This window comes from Mesitornis unicolor, unplaced genomic scaffold (genome assembly GCF_000695765.1).
Source record: "Mesitornis unicolor isolate BGI_N332 unplaced genomic scaffold, ASM69576v1 scaffold4844, whole genome shotgun sequence".
NCBI lineage: Eukaryota > Metazoa > Chordata > Aves > Mesitornithiformes > Mesitornithidae > Mesitornis > Mesitornis unicolor.
The window spans coordinates 18,082-41,309 of NW_010181929.1; the positions used below are offsets into that span (position 1 = coordinate 18,082).

Below are 23,228 nucleotides of genomic sequence, written 5' to 3' on the forward strand. Positions count from 1 at the left end.
AATGTAATACTGTTTAGTGTAAAGAGCCTTTCAGGTAACTTAAAAAAAGAGAATGAAACCAATAGACACCCTCCACAAAACCTGTTCAGAGTTAAGACTGAAAGTGAATTTTCATCAAAAGTTCATTTTCACTTTTCCACTCAAAAACTATTGAATTATAGCTTCAAAGCTGATAGATTATCATAGTCTTCATTTTTAAAGAGAGTTTGACTAGTAACTTAAGTATTTTTATTTATTTTAGAGTTCAGAAAGGATTTTTCCACTTTACAGCAGAAAAGTAGATCCATAAAACTTGTAACGCATACACACATTTGCAAACAATGTTTAGTCAGTATCATTAATTAGCAGTGTTATTAGGAATCATTAGCTATGTGGACAAAACACTGGAGGTACATATCTCTGAAATGAGTTACAGCTAATTTTGCTGCATTAGTTTGCAGTTTTAAAGAGTTGACTTTGCAACCACCCTCCCATCTCAGGATACTGACCTGCAACATCACAAGTGGCAGAATGGCATCTATTTCTGTATCTGATCTGTACATCTGGCTTCTTTGCTTAAATTGCCAATAACAGGTTGCACTGAGATACTGGATTTAGTGAAGTTTCCCAAAGTGTAGACACCCGCTGCATTTTGCCATTTTAAGTGTGGTGATGATACCATCAGGACAAAGGGCAAGGAGCACAGGAGGCATTCAAACCTTCGATGACTATAGCACCTCTATGCACATGTCCAGCCACTGCGTAAGACTTCGGCTTTGACATAAGGAAAAGTTTTATCTGTATTTTCTTACAAATAGTCTTACAAAACACTACAGATACCAAATAAGATAGAAAGTACAATTTAATCCACTGAATGTGGATCAATTAATCAATATCTTCGATTAAAATGAGGTATTTAAGAAGGAGATGACTACTAGTAAATGCTCCTGAATTCTTAGAGAACAGAGTAGGACACAGTAAATAGTGTTTACTAGTGGATTACTCTGCTTTACATTATTGGTAAGGCTTCTACTTTTCTCCTAATTATTTTCTGTAGGTCCTTTAGTTTTGCAGGTTCTCTTCTTTTTAGCCTTGTAAGATGTTTATCACCTGGGAAAATCAGTTTATACCTATACACATCAAGGCAGAATCAAACAAGACTGCAAGAGAGAAGCAAGGAAGACAGGAATGATTCTACTCAGCACTTCCCCACCCCCCATACATAAGCCTAATTTAAAGGTATAGAAGTAGCTCATTAAATGGACTAGAACCCACTCTCTGGACATCAGGGTAAGTGCCAGAGAACATCTCATGTCTATTCAGCTGAATTATTTCCCCCTTCATATTGCTTACTGAGAACAGTCCCCAGATTGTTAATGCATGAATACTGCTCAAATTTTCTGGGAGGGTATTAATTGCCGTAGATCAAAATTATGCCAGAGAACTGCTAGTAGTCATACAGCACAAACAACATGTTCTAGCCCTCTTTTGTTTACTAGTATAAATAAAAACACTGACACAACGCCTGAATCTGGCTGTGCACTGCAGTGTCCTGGTTGAGAACTTCACGTTGCCAGTCTTGACACAGGTTTACTGCTGTCTCCTGAAAGCTTTGGTAGACCCACTAAAGTCTCCAGTTACAGCACTGAAGGCAGCAGTGATTACACAGCATGTGAATGTTAAAAGGATGACGATCCCCCACTGAAAAAAAGAATTTTGGAGCATGCTCACATTTCTATGAAACTAAACAAAAATTATCCTGTAAGTCTATATATTTTGTGTACTTTAGCTGTTGCTGACATGCTTGTTTCTGTGAGCAAGAACATGTAATAAACTAGAATAAAGGTTTGTTTTAGTTTTTCTCCCCATGAAGTTTTTGATGGCTCAGTCATACTGAGTGACCTCTGTGATCTCCTTGGGGTGATATAGATCAATTTAGATCAGGATTAAAAAAAATCCAATTCTTAACTCTGCTACTGACCTCAGAGTGACCAGGTGCAAGCCACATCACCTCTCTGTGCCTCTAATTTCTCCTTCCTTTTTGTCTCTCTTCACTCATCTTTTGTCTAAGTGATAAATTGTGTTGGAACACACTGCAATGTCCATACAGTGCATAGAGAACCTGAGGTCTCCTCCTAAAACACAAAAAATATTCCTTTTAGAACTGAAAATTCACAACCAAAACATTTTGTCAAGATGCTTTGATTCCAACTGACAGAAAACTTTCCTAATTTCTAGTAATCTTCCACGATCTTTCCTTGATTGCCTAGATTTTGAGATCCATAGTATTCCATCAGGAATCTGGAGGTAGGACACTGATGCTTCCAGTTCTACTGCAGCCCATGAAGCAGATTGCTCCAGGATGAAAAATCCTACCTCTCTTCTGCAGAGAATTTTAGAAGTGCTGGCTTGTGATTTCTAAACAGAACCAGCTAAATTTTGAAAAAGTTATTTTACTCTGTGGAAGATCTTACTCTCTCCATTTCATACGATTACTGTTAATAACAGACTTTAAAAAAAAAAACAACTTTGTTGTGCCTGAATAAAGTCATTGGCCTTCTGACAAATTTAAAGAGAATAGTCTGGAGTCTGATACTAATAAAACTTATTGGGTGGCCAACAGAACAAATTTAGCTGAACAAGTTTCCAAAAGTTTATCTGAGAAACAAGATTACTTCTCTAGTTGCTGTACTTCTTCCTACATTCTTTAGAACGTGCATGCTTGTGCATGCCCAGCAACCACTTCTAAGTCACAACATAAAAGCACATTATTCTTGTGGCATTAGGAAAGTTGCTGGATGGAAGAGGAAAGACTAGAATAGACTGTATCAGTTAAAAGGGACCTACAGCAATCATCTAGCCCAACTGCCTGAACAATTCAGGGCTGACCAGAAGTTAAAACATTATCCAAATGCCCCTTAAAACACTGACAGACTTGTGGCATTGACCACCCCTCTAGGAAGCCTGCTCCAGTGTTTGATCACCCTCTCAGTAAAGAAATGCCTCCTAACGTCCAGTCTAAACCTCTCCTGGCGCAGCTTTGGGAGATCCCCAAGTGTCCTATCACTGGATATCAGGGAGGAGAGCTCAGCACCTCCCTCTCCACTTCCCCTCCTCAGGACACTGTAGAGATGTCACCCCTCAGCCTCCTTTTCTCTGAACTAGGCAAACCTAAAGTCCTCAGCTGCTCCTTACAGGACATGCCTTCCAAGCCTTTCACCAGCTTTGTTGCCCTCCTCTGGATGGACCTTCACATCCTTCTTAAATTGTAGGGCCCAGAACTGCACACAGTGTTCAAGATGAGGCTGCACCAACGCTGAATACAGTGGGATCATCACCTCTTTTGACTGGCTGGTTATGCTGTGTTTTTTGCTCCCCAGGATGTGGTTTGCCCTCTTGGCTTCCAGGGCACACAGCTGACTTGCATTGAGCCTGCTGTCGACCAGCACCCCCAGATCCCTTTTCGCAGGGCTGCTCTCTAGCCACTCCTCTCCCAATTTATACTTGTGTCTGGCATTCCTCTGTCCCAGGTACAGAAGGCTCACAAGCTACCAAATGGATAATCTCTATATAGTCAACTGAGATAAAGTTGGAGCAAACCTTTAAACCAAATTATGCTTGCTGTTTCCTGAAAAATTACATGCAAAAAGATTACAACCACCCCCAGATCCCCACCATGCTTTCTCTTCTCTTTTGACAGCAAGCCAGCCATAATGTTCTGCATACACAGAAGCCCTCTGCGATTATTCAAAAAGCTTGTTTAGAAATAAAGATGGCTAAAAAAAAGCCATGTAAACAGCACAGCTGCCACACGATTAACTCTCAGATTATTTGCACCTTTCTATGTAGTCATGACAAATTAATTTTGTTTAAATTCATTCTGTAGTCATGACTATTAATTCTATTATCTCAAGCCAACCTCTGGACTTCCATCTCTTTTGACCAAATAGAAGTACTAAATCAAAAGGCATGCAATTTTAACACATTAAAAATAATCTTTCCACTTCAACTTAAAACAAAAAGCAACTGAGTCAGGTAGGTGTGTGTGGGTGAAAAAAAATAAAATCAAAAAGTCAGAAATCAGACAGATGAAAGGCAGATGCAGAAGGATAATCCAAGCAGATGGTCTGGTTAGGAAAAGATAACAGGCACAAATAATGACTCACACCAGAAAACAGACATACATGATGACCTCCTCAAACATGGTGAGCACCATTGAGTCAAGGACACAAGGAAGGAGGAATAGCTTAAGTAGCGGTCTGAAGTTCGGTTCTGACCTGTAGCCCAACACAATACTGTCATATCCATGTGGGATGAAAGCATGGCTAATAAACTGCCTAAAACTGACCAGGGCTAATTATATTCCTAAATTTAGGTGGCTTAGAAAAGTATTTCAACACTGTATCTCCACAGCACTGCAAAGCAGAGACCAGCCTGCAGAGAGCACAGTCAGATTTAATAGTTAGACATCGGGAGCAAAAGCTTCTTAAGTTTGCTCACCACTGGAGCAGCAGAGACTGGGATGGTGCTGTGCAGCTTCCAGTAAACCCCAGGTCCAGCTTATTCTGTCCTCAGAGCAAGCCCAGCTGTCGATCCAAAGATTTTCACACTGCATACATTTACCTCCTCCTATTGCACTATTTGTCACTTGCATCAAAATTAGGAGCCTACATGGCAAATCTAAATTCAATTTTCTGTGTGACTAATTTACTGGAAGTCAATGCTTAGAAAACTGAGGGAGAACAGAAACAATTAATATGTAGTCTCTCCTACAATATACATCAGAAAAAGCTGAGAGTTAATTGAAAACAGTTGATCTCTAATTTTACAAAATCATTCAGTACAGCAAGTCTTAAGAGAAAAATCATGGAAGTCTTTTTGATCCTTGTTTTATTTCTGAAAGAACTAATGACACTGTTGTAGAAAGAGGTCAGTTCACACAGCTTTTCTGAATGAACAACAATGCTGTGAATACTGGGATTGATTGATAGCCTACTGTTTGCGTCATTATGTCCAAATGTTTACCATTTGAGTCTTCAAGGAAGCATGAGACAAAAATCAAAACAAGTTTTATGAAGACTTCAACAACACTGGCAAATTAAAATTGCATCCAGAATTGTTTAGACATGATAGCAGTGGAAGAAAACTGTTTCCTTCTGCATTATACAATTTTTATCTTTGCATTATGCACAATGTCTTAAATTCCTGGTGTGGAAGAGGAAAGTCGTCCTTCCCTCCTCCAGAACAACTCTGTTTTCTATCATTTTAACTCTTTGTCTCTTCAAAGCATTCTGTTGAACTCAGCACTGTTTCCTCTTGCAGTTGTTGCTCTGCAGTTATGTAAGATCATTCTGCATTGATCTCCTTCTAATAAGATGAGTCACCATTTCTAAATGAAAAGTTTACAATATTAGGATGTTCTTTTACAAGAAGCTCATTAATGTCTACTAAACAATTTCTTTTTAAATTGCTGTGAATTATTCACATGGTTTTTTTCAAATTTCATAAACTGAATTTCAAAACTATTATCACTACTTCTAGAAACAAAGGCCCCTTAATTGGCAACAGAAACACCTATCATGAGACGCCTAACACTGTGGAAAAGTAGCATGACCTCTCTAGCAGCAACACATAGATAACACAGTTTCATTTACCTGTCATAAACAGCACTGCTGCTGTAGGAAGGTAGCCTGATCTACCTAATCTCAGTACGACGAAGGTTATTAGACAGTAGGGAAAAATAGCCATGGTGCTGTCTCCCTCAGGCACAGATAAGTAATTCTGTTATTCAGCAGTTTTGGGAAGAATATTCATAAGTAATGTGTTCTACCACATCAGCTATGTGACCTTATGTTATATGTGCAGGCAACATGGTTTTAACATCTTCTCTTCCTTACCTGCATAGAAACGATAACTGTGCAGTCTAGGAAACCACAGACAATATCAAGCTTTGTCTTAGTCTGTTCTTCCATGATACACTAAATCTTCTCACAAATAGTAATAACTCTCAAGTTACTTAAAAGACCACCTAATTTTCTGGAACTGGAACTACTGCTGACAATTCCGCCTTACCACACAAGAACCGTTCAATTAAAGGACCAACTTATGTCTGTGCAAGTGGTATCCACAAGCACAGGAAAAAAGATCAGACAATGAGTTTACAAGCTGTAGCATGAATAATCAGAATAATTTGATTCTAACCCTGGAGACCTCATGAATGGATGTTTCATATTAAAATAAAAAAAAAAGACATCTGTCATGAGCTCAGATTCAAAACTACATTATGCACATTTATTACTGCAATAGCTAAAAAGCAAATAATAACATGCCTTAAAGAGAGATTACAGTAGGCTGCAATACCGAGGCAGTGATTACTGAATTAGTTTGTGTTTAAGAATATTAATTTTAATATTTAGTAAACATGACAAGTAGGACTTCACTGCTTCCCAAACGTCATGTCAACACAAGAGCATCAGAAAAAAGGAAAAAAATCAAAACAAATTAAATGCAACAATATTAAATGCAAGGTGATGCACTTTCTGTGGTGACTTGGTCTTACTATTTCTGTTGCCACATAACCACAAATGCTGCCAGTGAAGCAGCTGAGTATGCACCAAGGAAAAAGAAAAACTACTCTGCTGATGAGAAAATATTTGATTTAACACATTTGCTCTCTAAATACTCATTTAGACAGAAAATTAGAGAGGGTTTTATTAGATCAGTTCTAACCTAATTTTCAGGAAGAAATTACCGTACAACACTGCAGCAGGAGTACTGTAAGGTTAAAAAAGAGCATCTTCTCTGAAGGTTCTCTCAACACTATTTTTCTTAAAGATGTTTGCTACTAATAAAAGTAGCTGTGTTATCCTTGTTTTTCCAGAGGAACAGGGCATCCTTTACAGTCAAGATAATTAATATAATTACCAAAATTTTTAGAACTACACTAGCTTCTTAGTGGTTGTTCCAATTCAAAGTACTGCTTTTCTTCACACTTTCTGATCATGGCGTGTAATGTATAAATTGCTTAATATGCATTTTGACAAATGGGTTCCAAACTGCTATACTCTCTGCAATAACTCCACTGTGGTGATTAAGGACAGAAAAACGATCAAGCTAACACTCCTTGCAGTCTGGGGAATTAAAATACAGGCTCTAAGTAGAAGCCACTTTTTCCTTTGGTCTAACTGTCCATGACAAAAAGTCTCTAAAATTCATCCCTCAATTTTCCTCTGATGAACAGCTGGAGGAGTTGAAACTATGCAGGAAGGTGAGTGCTGTACAGCATTCATTAAGCAGAATAACATATGCATAACTGAATAAAGGACCAATTTGAGAAGAGACAGTGAAGTATAGCTTGGAATAATAACTACTCAAGATTCTTTGTTTTAGAGGACTTCAACAAACAATAAAAGCCTTAAATAAATAGTTTCTTAAGCTAATTTAAATAAAGCGCAGTATCTAAACAGTTACCCACAGTCTATAGAAGATCAAAGAAATATTGACAAAGTATTTTACAAAGACCATTTTCACTATCAGTTTTAATGTCTCCATTCAACCTGTTCTACTTCTGACCATGTTCTTTACATCGTGTTTTCAACAGTTGGTGAACAGCATATATTCAATGCACATATAGAAATACATCTTTTAATGGAAATATTTTTTCTCAGCACAGTTAAAAGAGATACTTAATTATATCCATGTTTCCTAAAGCAAAAGCATATAGACACTGTGGGTGGTTCTTAAAACCCTTCCCTCCCTCTTCTTGTGGTGGTCCCCAAGTATCTGGCAGCAGGAACAGCTCACATATATGGCTGGAAATGCTGGGTCTGAAAATAATATATTCTCAGTGTTCCCACGACACAAAGCTCAGTTACGGATGTCACCATAGACAAGCAATCACCACAATTACCATGAAGCTTCCAGTTGAATTAAAAGTCATTAGAAAAGAGATAACCATAGAGGAAAAAGGAAAAAAAAAAAAGATTAACAGATGGAGAAAAAAAAGAAAGAGAAGCTCATATTGATTGTGATGCACTCACAAAAAGATGCAGTTCATGTCACTGATGCATTAATTCACTAAAGAAGCAGCGTAAAAAACAGTCTGGGAAAAATATCTAAATTAGTTTTTGGAAACAAGAGTGAAAAAGGTTGAAAACAACTTGCTTTACCAGTATCTATTATGTCTTTAAGTATATCTTTGATGAGATACTACTTTTTTCCTTTTGTTCTAAAAATTAAGTAGACTTAACCTTTGATAACTCTGAATAAAGTCTGAAAATGCAGTTGTGAAAAAGTTTGCCATAATTTTCTCATATACCTTTGATAATCTATTCTATTTTGTTACAACATAATTTTAATGTCTTGACCAAAATAAATATAAATTGTAGATTAAGATAAAACATGTAAGTTTACAAGAACAAGAACTAGAAGATACCAAAAAAAGGTCCTAAGAAGACAATTTTTAATATAATGGAATTCAAACAGTCTTGATCACAAGCCATTTTTCCTTCAGAAATGGTTTCATCAAGACTTTCTTGTGGAAAGAGACTGTATTATCATCATTATATAGATCACATATTGAAGTCAGAGAGACACTATATCCAGAAGTATCCATTTTTTGGAGGGTGGGAGAGGAGTAATGAGAGGCCTAGGACTTGAATTCAGAGCCTGCCTGGTGTTTGCACTCAAAGCTTCAGAGCTCTCATTGATTCCAAGTTCAAGCAAGCTGTTTAGCAGAACACTCATGTCCATCACTGCATTTATCTGGTGCTCTTCTCTATAACACGGGTGGTTTTTTAACACTCAGCTTGCCTTGTATCACACATGAATGAACACCCCAGGGGAGAAAGAACTGAATTCAACTCCCAAAGGCAGTACCCAGCTGCCTAAATTATACTTTCCTAAAGTACATTAATTCCCCATCCATCATTACAACAGTCGGGACAATGATTTTTCACTGCACAGCCCTGACACTAAAACATGCCCAGCCTGTGCAGGAAGACAAAAGTATCGCAGAAAACGAAGGGAGAAGAGAGGTGGAGAGAGATTATAAACTGTAGAATGATCAGTGTGTCTGTGTAAAAAATTAAGATTATACAGGCAGTCTACAACTGACACCCTTCTAAATTTCAAGCATTCAACTTCAAACGGATACAACTACTTTAGAAGAAAAAAACAATTATGCATAGTTTCCCAGGTTTCCAAAAAATGTTTGTAAATTAAATTCTCATATGCCCATAAAATGGGTAAAACCACTCAGCTCTACAATCTCCTCTACATTTTGAACTGATGGTCCATCTATTGACAGAGGAAGACTGTTAAATTCTCAATGAACCAAAATCAGCAAGAAAATGAGTGGACTGGGTTTCATGGAGACTTCAGCAGCACAGATGTGCTGAGTTTCTGTAGTCTCAGGATTCTGGTCCTCTTGCTGGAAGAGGGAGAAGTACGTCCTCGTTGGGCTATTAACATTTCTACGGTCAAAACTCAAAAGTGGCACTATGCAGTCTGGTGAGTTAGTGGTTTTTGTTTATTTTTAATAGCTCAAAGCTGTATCAGAGCATGAACACCTAATATGGTGCGTATTACATTTGAATAATGAATGAGTGGATTAAGCCAAGCAAGACAATAATCAAAGTTCATTTATTGGCCAAGTTGAATCATCACTGAACAGAGTATGATGAAGAAGTCAAGCCTAAACCAGTGCTGTCTTTCGCACCTCTGAAGTGCACTGACCTTACCTGTGTGTGTTCCTCAGCAGTTAGAAATGCTGCTGTCATGGGCACCCATTGTTTCAGGTAATTTTCCGTAAGTCTGATCCTTTCTCTATCATACCTCCATTTTGTTCTAGTTCTTCTACTTCCTGACCTATCTCCTAGGTTTTTGGTGGGTTTTTTTGTTGTTTGTTTTGGCAGTTGGTGGTTTTTGTGGGTTGTTCTTTTCTGTGTGTGGTTTGTTTGTTTTTTTCTCCTCTCTCTCCATGTTGCCATGCTTAATTTTCTACTTTTTATTCCTGTCTGGTGTGCAGTCTACTTGTACAGCAAACCTTGAACAACTTTTTCCCAGTCTCTTATAAGACTATCTCCAACCCCATCTGCATCTTCTCATTCTCACATTGCAAAGTACCTTTCACTTCAACTTTTGATTCAGTTTAATTCTCCAAACAGGTCTCCAGACCACCCAAACCACTTCACCAGCAGGACTTCCACTCCCATTCTTTCATGGATGCTTTGCACAGTTTCAGTGTATGATCCAGATGCAATATGCTTCTTTTTCTCCCTCATCCTTTTATCATCTCCTATCCCCCTTACTCTGTCCAGGTGTTCACAGTTATTATGTCAGTTTTTGGCTTTTGCCCCAATCTCTTTCATCCTGCCATACTGTTTATGGTCGCTCTTCCCATCACATTTAATGACTCCCAGATCTGCCATTTTCCTCCAAATTACTTGTTCAACCAGTCTGCCTCCCCCTCCATGGGCTCTACATATCAGTCTATCCCTGTATCTCCTCCAGAGTTCACATTATTTTCTGCATTTAGCTCAGACAGCTTTCCCTGCTACCCACCAGAAGAGGAGAGCACTCAGAATATAACAGGAACAACTGAACAACACATCAATACAAAGCTGCTTTAACACAGAAAATTCTCCTGAATTCTAGTTAGCTCACACCCATGTGAGGGATCATATTTATTCAACTCAGTTTGCAAGTTTCTCAGTAGAATCTTAAGGATGAAAACTAGGCCAAATTTGAGCAGATTGATACAGGAAGAGACAAGTATATTCCAATACTAGGAAACCCTTCTGACAAATTTCAAATCGCTCCCCTTAAGTGTGAGATAGTACCTGCTTTAGTTTCTTTTCTTCAGAGTTCCATTTTCGCCCCCATTGAGTAGAGTACTGGGGGGGTTTTTTAGCCTTCAACCAAAATGAAGCAAGCAATTAGCATAGCTCATTTCTGTTCTGCTATTAAAGGCTGGTGTGTCTGAAAAGAAGTCCTACTAATGGAAAGCATCAAGTCACTGGTACTCCGATAAAATTACATTACATTCACGCTTTTGATAAAGACAGTAGCTAGCGCAGTCCCCATCTGCAGCTTTAGCAAACCCAGATAAAAAAACATCCATTATATCCTGGGATAACTTTTGCATAAATGCTCTTCAAGTTTCTTTAATTTGTGCTCTTGAGTGCCTTCCAAGTCAAAATGTATCATCCTTCTTAACCTGTTTCAAAAATTAACATAATACCTTTTCACTAGTGTCTGTAGGATCCTCACACTTAAGTACTTAAAGATGGTTAAACTTGCTTGTGCTAACATTCAAGTATCTATTTGTATCTTGCTTTATCTTTTGGACAGTTAGTTGAAAACATTACCTAAAATTCTGCTCTAAAATTTATAGTAGCTTTAGGAAAAATGAACACATGGCTAGCAACAGTCTGTATTCTTCTAACTTTTTGTTATTTTAGAAAATTGTTTCCATGTGTTAGCAAGTATTAAACAGGGCTAAAAAAATACTTTGATATTTCAGTTGATTTCTAAGATCACCATAAAGAAATCCATGACAACTGTTTGGTTTTGAATTATACAGCTTCTGTGTACAACTGCATCTGAGAGATTTTTACACCGATTTCACACTCAGTGCTTTACTGTCACAAGGCGCTGATACTACACCAGTAAATTCTGTGCCAAGATCTTTTCTAGAATATCAGACATTACTCAAAACAAATTGCTATGTACTGACTGAAAAAAAGTTACCCATTTACAAGTACTGGTAAGACAACAGCAAGAACAAGATGAAAAACATTTCACATTAAATAAATTTGATCTTAACTTGCAGAATACACAAATTTTACATTTATCCCACCTAAAAAGATGTCTGAGTTTCAATAGTTATAATCTTTGAGGCTAAAATAACATCCCAAAATACTTGTGTTTCTGAATAAGTGCTGATCTACAAATGCTATTGTATAAAATGACATAATGCTACATGAACTAATTGGTATCTTGTCACACAATACTACTCAGTAACAATACATAAACTATTACATACTTATAACCATCACTTTCTTTTCTGGTACTATTTTAGAGGCTGGTCTTCAACAGGGAAACAAATATTCTGAAAACATCTTCAAAGCTTACAAAATTTGGAGTTTTACACATGAAAAGTTTATGCAATATAAAAATGAAAGGTAACTTAGAACTTCTGTTCACATTGCTTTGAGAATATTTTTTTAAAAGGCAGAAAATAACATGTGAATGTTTTAATTAAGAACAGTGTGAAGGCAACGGAGTACATGAATTTTAAAGTAAAACTTCCAGAGATTAATTTTTCAGAAGTGCCTAAGGACTCAATCTTATCCTCTCCACACACTGCAGGTGATGTATACTGGACATACTAAAGGCCCAGGAAGCACTGAAATCTGAAACTCTGGTACTGAGACATAGTTCTACCTCCAAAATTCCCATATTTAAAACAAAAAACAACAATCAAACAATAAATCAACAGAAAAAAATATCTTATTGGGCAAAAGTTATTTCTACAGTACCTTCAGGGTCGATAGCACTAGGACACACATCTTTTAGCAGATCTCCCAGAGTATGCAACTGTCCTCCTGAATCAACTGGTCGAAATAACTTCTGTATAAAAGGTCTCTCTGTCGTTGCCTGTTTTAATAACAAAATTAGTAAAAAACAACAATTTTAGAACCACAAAAATATGTAGTATTACTATTTGAGACAGGCAGATGATAGGACAGAACAAGAGATTGCAGCAGAAGAAACTTTTGGCATTTCCATTTCTTTTTTTTCCTTCCCCTGCATTTTATTCGTATCATGAAATACAGTGGAGATTTTGTTTGTTAACAGTTGAAGTTGATGCTCCAGAAAAAGTATGAAGATAATTTCTAAACAGTGTCATGGATATAAAAGTGTTAAATACTTTAAAAAAGAAATTAGCATTTTTAAAAAAACCTTCTGTTATGGGAATAAGAGCTGCTTGAACAAAACATTTAAATATATTCTTAAGTAAAACAAGCAGTGAGTACAAACTTAGGCATTAAACATATGCCTGTACATTTTGCCAAGTCAAAACAGTACTGTAACAAATATCCAATACCTTCTGCAATAGTCTATCTTCCTCCTTTTAGAAACACATTAAGCACTTTCAATGGGAAACAATTACCCCTATAGCTCAAGCCAGGTGAATTTTTTTCCAGTAGCTTTTACGTTGAAAAATTCCAACTATTTCAGCTGCAAGAAACAATTAAAAAAAAAAAAGAAAGAAGTGTTGCGCTTTGACAGACAACCTAGAGTCTTCTGCCTATTTATGGAAGATGTGCACAGGAATTCAGGATGTTTTCAACAATGGGTCCTGTTAGATCTTGCACATCTTCATAACTTCTTCTGGAGTAAAAAAAGCAGACTGACTGGCAATAAACTGCCATCACTGTCCGCAACATAAGCAATAAAATGCTCAATGTTGCAGAAGCAGCAAAGTCGCTTATGGGATCTACAGATGCACGTACACAGAATCACAGAATGGTAAGGGTTAGAAGGGACCTCTGGAGATCATTCAGCCCAACCCCCCTGCCAGAGCAGGATCACCTACAGAAGAAAGTGATCACATAGGAAGACATCCAGGAGAGTTTTAAATGTCTTCAGAGAAGGAGACTCCACAACCTCTCTGGGCAGCTTGGTCCAGTGCTCTGTCACTCACAGGAAAGAAGTTCTTCCTTATGTTTAGGTTGAACCTCCTATGCTCCAGTTTGTGACCACTGCCCCTTGTCCTGTCACTGGGTGCAACCAAGAAGAGTCTCTTATTTAAGACCTGTGGTTATATTAAGGTTACTTTTGTAGTATCTGTATAAGCAGTCCCAAAGTCAGCAAGCATCTGACACTGAAAAGACAGGAAACGTTTTTATTCCTGACAGCCTGACCTCTCCTCCCAAACTGGACACTCGAGCCAGAAAACAAAAGTTAAAAACCTCATATTCAACCAACCCCAAAATTTTAATCAAGCTTTAAATTGTTGCGGACAGATTTCTGCTAGCAGCTAACTCCAGAAAGCAGCTGATATGGCCTGTACTATGGCTGACTGAGCTCCAGTAAATTACACTTTCATCACATACTATATTAATTGGAAAAAGCAATTCAAGACACTGCCCCTTCCAAATTTAGTTTCCTACTGCTCAGAAGGTGGTTCCTGTCTTACTACAGTAAATAAAAAAATAGAAACAAAACCACACAACTCATCAAGAAGTATTTTATCTCCCAGTGGAGGTTGGGGAAAAAAAACCCAAAACAACAAAAAACTAAGTATAGTAAAAAATTTGAAAGTTAAAAATTAATTTTGAAAGGAAGTTACGATGCAGCCTCTGACACCTACCTACATGAAAAGGCACAAGCAGTAGATTAACTGTGACAACTAAATCGTCATTCACCTGTCCGACACAGCATGGGAAGGAGTCTTCTTCTGAGAGTGGTACACTACCTCCAAGTAACTCCAGGGCAGCACAGTGCAGAACTGTTGACACACAGCTACTTGTTACTTCTTGCCAACAGCCTCCAAAGTTGGGAAAATAGTCTTTTCCCAGGTTTTTCTTATGAAGACTGAGCAGAAGGAGCTGACTAACTGCTGTAGTCAATTCTCTATGTCCTCAGGGTAGCAGAATGTGGATACAAACAGCACTAATGAAATGTCTGAACATCTGAAAAATGATGTGAGGCACGCAGCCAGCAGGAGCCACCTCAGACAGATTCACACTTGAGAAGTGAACTCTGGCACGTTATACTGAAGAAATGCATCTCCAAAATACTGAAAAAAACTCAAAACAAACAAAAAAACCCACAAAAAAAGAAAAAAACACCCCTAAAACATTGCTATAGCCAAACTAATTTTCTATCTAGTTTATTTCTTAAAAATAATGAATTATTCACAGAATAATTAATCACAGCTCCAAAGTGCCTACCATCTGAAGCAACACAAGTGGAAATAAACACCAGAAGAGAGATGCAGGCAAGGGTGGTTATCATCAATAGACTTTTAATATGAGATTTTCCTGAGTGCATACTGCAGTTTCTTATTATTTATTAATAAATTACAATAGTTTTCTTAGTTATCATAATTTAATGCCAAGAGGGAAAAGTAAAATATTTATTTTCTAAAATTTACCACATAGTTGCTGCCTACTGCAAAGCAATATCCTCAGCTACTATCATGAAACAATATAGAAAATGAATTCAGTTTTATACATTAAGTGTTGAGCAATACAGATGTGGTAATGTAAATAAAAATAGCTGTTCTCCATCAATGTTAAAATGATAAAAGTAACTGCACATTGTTTATACAAAGATTGTGGTTCACAAACATAATCCTGCCTGTAGGCAGAGTATTACCCCAACATGCTTACGCTTTTTCCCTCCCATGCAGCAGATGCATTATTAAAAGAGTTAAAAGAAAAGTCCCATCCTACAATCTAGAATGTTTATAGGCTAACTTTTCAAAGTATCTTAGTCATATAGGAGCATAAATAATTTTGGAAAAATCATACCATCACCCCTTTTTAAGTGTGGAGCTAGTAATATAAGCCAAACTTTTACTGCAGCTTTCTTTCATGTGTTGTTGCAGTAAATACTAGAGTAGAAGAGCCAACATGAGTAACTGCTTACATAATATCGTGTTTTGTACTATATTTGCTTAATCAGCCATGCAAAACAGTACTATTTGTAAACTAACCCACAAAGACACCACTGCATACCTTAACTGACAATTATTTTAAATCTATATTAGGCATAAAGCAAGTATTTGTATGGTATCCACCATTTTTTCCTACTAAGATTATCTTAGCTTCAACAGATTATAGCGCTTTTAAAATTATTTTATTTTATAGTCTAGCCCCAAAGTAGCTGTGAGCTGTTCAAAAGATGCTGAGATTTTTCACACTGAAATGACCTATTCAGGTATACTGGCATTGAGAAGAGTTACAGGTCAGGGAAAGTTTCAAGAGGCCCTTTAAGACAGCATAAAGCCTCACAGGATCAGAGACAAGCTCTATAGTTACCTATTGTGCTAGCGACTATAACTCTTTCTTCCCTATCATCCTGCCACAAAAGAGAGTAGTCAGCTTGCCTGGTCCTTTTCGGAATCAACAGAACATCAAACACTGCATATGAAATCCACAATTTAATTAGTCAGATATTTTATACAGGATGCATCTTAAAATGAAAAACATAACTCGTGAACAGCTTGGTTTTAATCTGGAAAAATCAGAGCTACCAGTATTTCCAGCTAAAGGAAGGGATTTGAATTTTCTGCCTAAATACTCTACTGCTACTTTAACAGCATTCACACAAATAAAAGATACCACATATATTGAACCCACAAAGTAAAAAAAGAATTCCTTACAATTCCCACATGTGCATAAGCTGGCAGTTTAAAACTGCAAAACTTGAGATTTCCCTACGTATTTCATCATATTTTCAGTAATTTGTCAAATTCATAGTCCACACTGTTTTATAATGAACCATTTACAGTAAAAAACTACCATAATTCAAATTTATAATTTTGTTTAAACTTAAACTCAATTAAGAAGCCTGAAAAGAAATGAGTTTGCATAATGATCAAAGTTATTTTATATAAAAATGAAAGTACAAGAAAATTAACTACTCCCTGAAAATAAAACTACATACATTTTATTATTCACTGAAGAGTACATTTTCCATATATTTTCTACGATGTCTGTCTGAAAGTAAGAAACTGTAAAGCCCCATCTGAAGTACTGCTCTTTCACTAGTGCTGAAATGCACCAGGTGTGTCTCTTTTTCTGTAACCTCCTTTTCGCTCTGTATTACAACAGAATCACCAAGTGCTTCACTGTGGAAAAGACATGACCAATGTCTCATTTTGGTTTTGTTTGTTTGTATGGGGGGTTTTTGGGGGTGGTTTCTGGGGTTTTGTTTTGGTTTGTTTTAAAAAGACTCCACTCACTGGAAACTAGACAGGCAGATTATGAGACTGAAAAATTAAATGGAAGAGGCAGCCAAGACTCAAAGTCACCAATAAAGTCAGGAAAGAACTTGTATCGGAACGGGAAAGAACTATTTCTGGGTGTGTGAAAAAAGGTTCTAAGGACCTAGCATAAGGTCCTGATCTTGCCCTACCTCTTGTCTGAATGTTTACAATTTTAATAATGTTATCTACGGTTGCTTCAACTGCTGCACATTTTGACTTCCATTCAGAAATTACTCATATATTAAGACATGTTACCTGGCTCTTCAATTCATATAATATATCCCAATACCTGCAGAATAAGGCCAGTAGAAACATTTGACTGTCTTCTGGAAAAAAAATAAATCACCAATGAATGAAAAATACCACGTCAGACAGAGGTTTCACATACACAAGCAGCTAACGTGAGATGGCCAAAACAAGCCAGCAAAGCTGTCTACGCAACAAATAGCATTAGTGATGTAGGAGGAAGAAAAACATTTGAACAGCAAGACTGCCATCATCTAGAAAACAAACAGGTGACTATACAGTAAAAAAAAAAAAAATTTAAGAGCAGATGTAGTCCAATTCACATTTGTAATTCTACATTACTGGGATGCCTGCAGGCTGCGTAAGCTAGTGATCACAGCAGAATGCTTTATGAGCAAAACTGCGTGTACGTAGACCTCTAATTCTTCCCCCACCGTTCAGTGTTACTGTTCTACGCTTTCTATCTCCAGTCAGGTTCTGTCTTAAACAAAAGCAAAACTAAAACCCAACCATTTGCTTTTGCAATGGCCAGTATAACTCAAATAGATAATAGCAATTTTATAAGTTAAATTAAATTGTGCAAAAGATTCCTATATAAATAACTGACCAATATCTATAACAGTCCTTTTTTGCACTTTCCTGCATATTTGTTGTTTGTACAACCTATTTAGTATTTTGAAGTGCTAATTTATGTTCCATCTATCAAGACATCTTAATCTTGTGCTAGAATGAGAAAAGAATCTAGTGTGATACTCACATACTAATTAACTCCACAACAGAGCAAAGGGGATCATGTGGCTAGAAGTATCAATACTGCTTAACTGATTCCTACTTCATCATTCAATTAATAAAAGTTTACAAAATGAGACAGGCAAGCAGGTACTGAAGGAACTACCTCTCTAGGCACAAACTTGTGATGTTAAACTTCAAATTCTCCCTTTCACTTTCATTTGTAAATTCAAAACACAGGAGACACTGCACTACTTATAAAATTGTTAAATTTAAATTTAAAAGTTTACACCTTTCTTTTTAGTTTAATTTGCAAGAAGGAGACAAGGTAACTATTTCGTAATTGCTCCAATGCCCAAGACTCTGCCCCACTCTCAACTAATGCTTTAAGGGTCTGTTTGCAAATCCATACTTTCAGATGACAACAGACACACAACAGGGTAGAAATTCAAATGCTGATAAAATATCTTCTACTAGAATACTGAAACAAGGTATTTCTACAAGCTTGTCACGCTAAAAAAGAAAAAAAGGTGAAACCAGCTCATTTCTACACAAATCCTCATTTACAGCTGCAGCACAAGGCTGTCTGCTACTCCGGAGCACAGCATTTCACACTAAGTGGAACTTCCCAGTGCCAGAATGAGAGGTTACCTTCAGGCAACTCGATGCTCAACCAGGATCACAGTGAAACACACCAAAATATCTATTTTTATTGTTATCTATTTACTTTTTTAAAATTAACACAGTCCCCTTATTTTAAATAACTTCCTTAGAAGCACTGGCTATGCTGATGCCAGCGCATATAATTTATCACTGCCAATTTCTTTGCTGGAAGGAACATACCATTCTCTTAGAAAGCATATTAGTGCAGTTTGGACTAAAGAAACTTTCTCAGCAGTAAACCTCACAAACTGATTACTCAGATTTAACCTCTATTTTTATACCTTTACACAGACTCAGCTAAATATCAGTAACTGCTCTTCTCCATTTCCCTCAGCCAGCCTTCATTTCAAGCATTATAACAGTAAGTTGTAAGCAGCATCCACAGAACCCCAGTAAAACAAACTAAATGAAAGTTACACTTCTCTTCCTCCGCATTTCAAGCGAATCCGCTCTCCCAAATCAAATTCCACCACAGTAAGCAACTATATGAAGGACAACTGGCTAAAGAAATATGTATACACACTGAAAGAAGCTTCAAAAAACTCACTCTTCCTTAAGCTACAAACTCTTTTGTATTTTTCCACTAAACAAGCTGAAGTACACATATACACACACAACAAGAAATGATCTCCTGTTTTATTAATTTGAAATCTGTCACCTTTCAAATTTCAACAGTACTCTTTGAGCTTCTAATAAGAGAGGCATAAAACATGACAACATGATTTGTCTTTACCCTGTAATCCTTGCTCCTCTCCCCTCGTTCAAATCCTCCAAGCTATAGAGGGCTTCTCCCAGATACCCCATTGCTTTATTATATACCTACGGTGATTTTTCTATTTCATTTACTCTCCAAGTTGTTAGGACTGGAACAATGTTCAAAGAAGATTAAAAGCCTATTTCTAGTATTTCTTTCATTAATCTCTGCAAATGCCATCTAATAGATGCTCTAGTTATGATTTTGTGTGCTTTGAATACGGCTGGCACTGCTTTTGTTAGCATTCAGAATTCTGAATTCCTTACCCACAACATCACATCACTGTTCAGATAATCAGGTGCAGCACATTACAAAATAGAAGTAAGAAAGATTTTTTTGAATAAAAGAACTAAGTAATGGCTTTACATATCCAAAATGTAACTAAAAAATATAAGACAAAAAGGAGGAGTATAAACATGCTCAATACACCTATCTAGAAATACCAGAAAAATTGACTCACTGACAGGATGTGATGTGGGTTGCGGGACTAGCTGTAAATTCAACATATAGAATACATCGAATGAGTTGTTTTTCCCATAATACATTTTAAATTGCTCTAATAAATTACATATTCTCAGTGGCTGTAAAAATTACAATATATAATTGATTACAATCTATAGAAAAAAAACGCAACCTTTAATTTTTCTTCAGTTTATGTTAGGGATTTCTGCAATTATGTGGCGAGAGAGCAGCTTTGATTTGCTTATGAAGTTGAAAGACTTTATGATGATGAACAAGAACATTACACTTCCTAATACTTTTAAGAGGCAAGCAACAAAAAACCAACCAACAAAACAAATGGGCTACAGTTTATACATTTAATTCACACTAACAGCACATAAACTTGTATTATATCACCAAATTGAAGCTAAAGATAATTCTATAAGTACCTGTACATGTACTTCAATATGATCATGACAAATGTGTATTTAGATGTTATCTTAAAACTTCTTACTCCTAAGACTTGAAATAACATGAAAGGGTAAGATATGAAAATAACCTTTACTGTTAAAATAATATTGCATAACGTGAAGAACATGCAAACTTAGTGTATCATTCTGGTCCTACAGCAGTGTGCATTCAAATTACCTCAAACTGATTTTCTTACGTTTGCATACTCTAGATGATCAAGAATGTATAAACTTGCGGTCAAAATTGTAACCTGTACACATATCAAGTAAAGTGAAAATTTTGTTATTCTTGAAAGCACTCTTAACAGTATTAGACAAGCTGGAAATCCTTTAGTTTTTGAACATTAACGATCACTGTTTTAAAAGCAAGAACAATTATATGAGGTGTTCCATTGGTGGAAGCTTTAACTTGTTATTGTCTGTTATGTGGCAAATGTTATGTCAAGAATTGACACAAGCATTAATGTCAAAATTAACTAGTATCTCAGCTGAGATTTTTATCAAATTAAAGCCACAACTAGAATTATAAAGACTTCAGGAATAAGGTTAAAATTTTATGTAGTTGGGCTTATTACAGTTATGTTTAGATAATAATACTGAACAATTTTTGGTCACGAATGTTTGACAACTGTTCTATCATGTGTGAGTAACAGCTCATGTCTTCATGAAGCCTTTCATTGAACAGAACACACTGTATGAAGCAACTGCAGTTCTATCCTGACTTTCCACACAATTAATACTAATTTAGCACTATTACAAACCTACAGAGTATGGCAACTATTTCACTTAATTCTCCCACACATGTTGTTGAGGGCCATTACTTGGTCATCTTTGAAAAGATTAAGGAACTATTTAAGATACCACCCTTTCCTGTATTATTTAAACTGGCAATGTGCTTCCTTACAATCTTTTAGAAAAAGCTATATGTAATAGCAACAAAATGAGTTATCACAACCACGTAAAACATTTGAAAGTTAAAGTCCTAGCACACGTTCTACTAATCTGAAAAAGATATGCCTAGTTAGAACACATCCTCTACCAAATTCAAGTGGTTAAAAATTTAACAGGTTGGCTTAATTGTAATACTTCAGAATAGAAGAAGTTGCTTCAGTTTGTGTAACTGTTTCTAAAGATGCACCATGCTGTCCGACACTAATTTTACATCGGTATCAAACATATTCAGATCACATTGCATAAGGGCATAAATGAAAAAAAAGGCACCAACTTTTTCAGATCTTCCTAGGAACCCAAGATTTTAGCTTTTTAGCACCAAGTAGGACCTTGTCACAGAACTAAGAATAACAACGGTTCCTACGAAACAATTTAAGCGTCTGTGGCTTGAAAGAACATTTTTTGTATTTTTCCAAATAGCTATTCAGCACACTGGCATGTGAATCACAGAATCGCAAAATGGTTGAGGCTGGAAGGGACCTTGGGAGGACATCTGGTCCAAATTCCACGCTCAAGCAGGGCCACCTATAGACAGATACCAGTGTCCAAATGGCTTTTGACCATCCCTGAGGATGGGGACTCCACCACCTCTCTGGCAACCTGTGCCAGTGCTCAGTGACCCTCACAGTAAAAAGTATTTCCGGATGTTCAGATGGAGCCTCCTGTGTTTCAGTTTGTGTCAACTGACACTGGTCCTGTCACTGGGCACCACTGGAAAGCGCCTGGCTCCTTCTTCTATACACTCTCCCTTCAGATATTTACACACATTGATGAGATCCCCCCTGAGTCTTTTCTTCTCTAGGCTGAAAAGTCTCAGCTCTTTCAGCCTTTCTTTCCTTCATATTAGATGCACCAGTGCCTTAATCTTCCTAGGGCTCTTTGCTGGGCTCACTCCAGTAGCTCCATGTCTCTTCTCTACTGGGGAGCCCAGAACTGGACATAATACTCCAGATGTGGCCTTACCAGTGCTGAGTAGAAGGGGAAGGATCACCTCCCTTGACCTGCCGGCAACACTCCTTCTAAAGCAGTCCAGGATACCATTCAGCTGTCCTTGCCATAGGTCTCACTGCTGAACTCCCTGTATCGTTTGAATTCAAAGGTTCTCCAGGAGAACCTTCATATTTATGAGTGTAGGCACTGAGACACTTATGAGATGTTCAGAGATGTACTCTCTTCTATCTGAAGTGGCTCTGTCTGCTTTTATAACAGTCCTTATTGTTTTAACTGGGTACACTTGAGTATACTGTGTGTAAGAATGGTAGCAGACCTAGTAAATTAAGAAAGGCCACAACACAACCATGTCCCTTTAAAAGTAAGGTATTTTCATACTGTTGTTTCTGAACAAGTCTACAATTGGTTGATAAATTCCATTCCTGTTAGGAAATACGGATTATTTAATAGTAATTCTTCTTTGAAATGCGTTTTATGTTCACAGAAAGTCTTTCTTCTGTAAGCTGTCAAATAATCTACGGAAAGACCGAGTCTACTCTTTCATCAGTTCTCAACCAAGAATTTTATGTTTCTTCAAGGTTTCTGTGAGAAAGCAGTTGGAAAATGCTCATTATGCTGCGAGAGACTCCAAGCAGTATTTCTTATAGAACATGGTCACTTGGAGAATGGTCCTAAAGTCTCTTGTTAAACAAAGGCTGAAGCACCACCACCGTCATGCTATTTTGGTTTCCACATGACAAAAACTAGCAAATGTGTGAAGAATCTCCCCAAGTCTACAGGCTGGCCACTAATATTACTAGAGCCAAAGAAGACTCAGCCCTAATCAATGCTTGCTTGTATCCTGACTAACTTGGCCAAGATTCTTAACTGAATATGTCATTAAAAAAGCCTGTGCTGAAGTGGCCAGTGCTTTGGGTTTTTTGCTGAACAGATGAACTCCTCAGTCACTGTCAAAAGACAAAGCCTACAATACACCAAAAATATGCAAGATTCTGGCAACACAGCATCTTGAATATTGACCTGGGAAAGCCCTAAGTAT

The 23,228-nt window shown here is 37.0% G+C and overlaps 1 protein-coding gene across 1 annotated transcript in view; it reads right to left on the bottom strand.

The window, feature by feature from the left end:
- The window catches only part of ATG5 (autophagy related 5), a gene marked incomplete at its 5' end in the record, with an annotated part of 57,090 nt that overhangs the window by 11,385 nt on the left and 22,477 nt on the right, over window positions 1-23,228 (bottom strand). Inside the window, one exon of the mRNA XM_010183581.1 lies at window positions 12,522-12,639. Coding sequence (XP_010181883.1) covers window positions 12,522-12,639 — 118 coding nt within the window. The remainder of the gene's footprint in view (window positions 1-12,521; window positions 12,640-23,228) is intronic.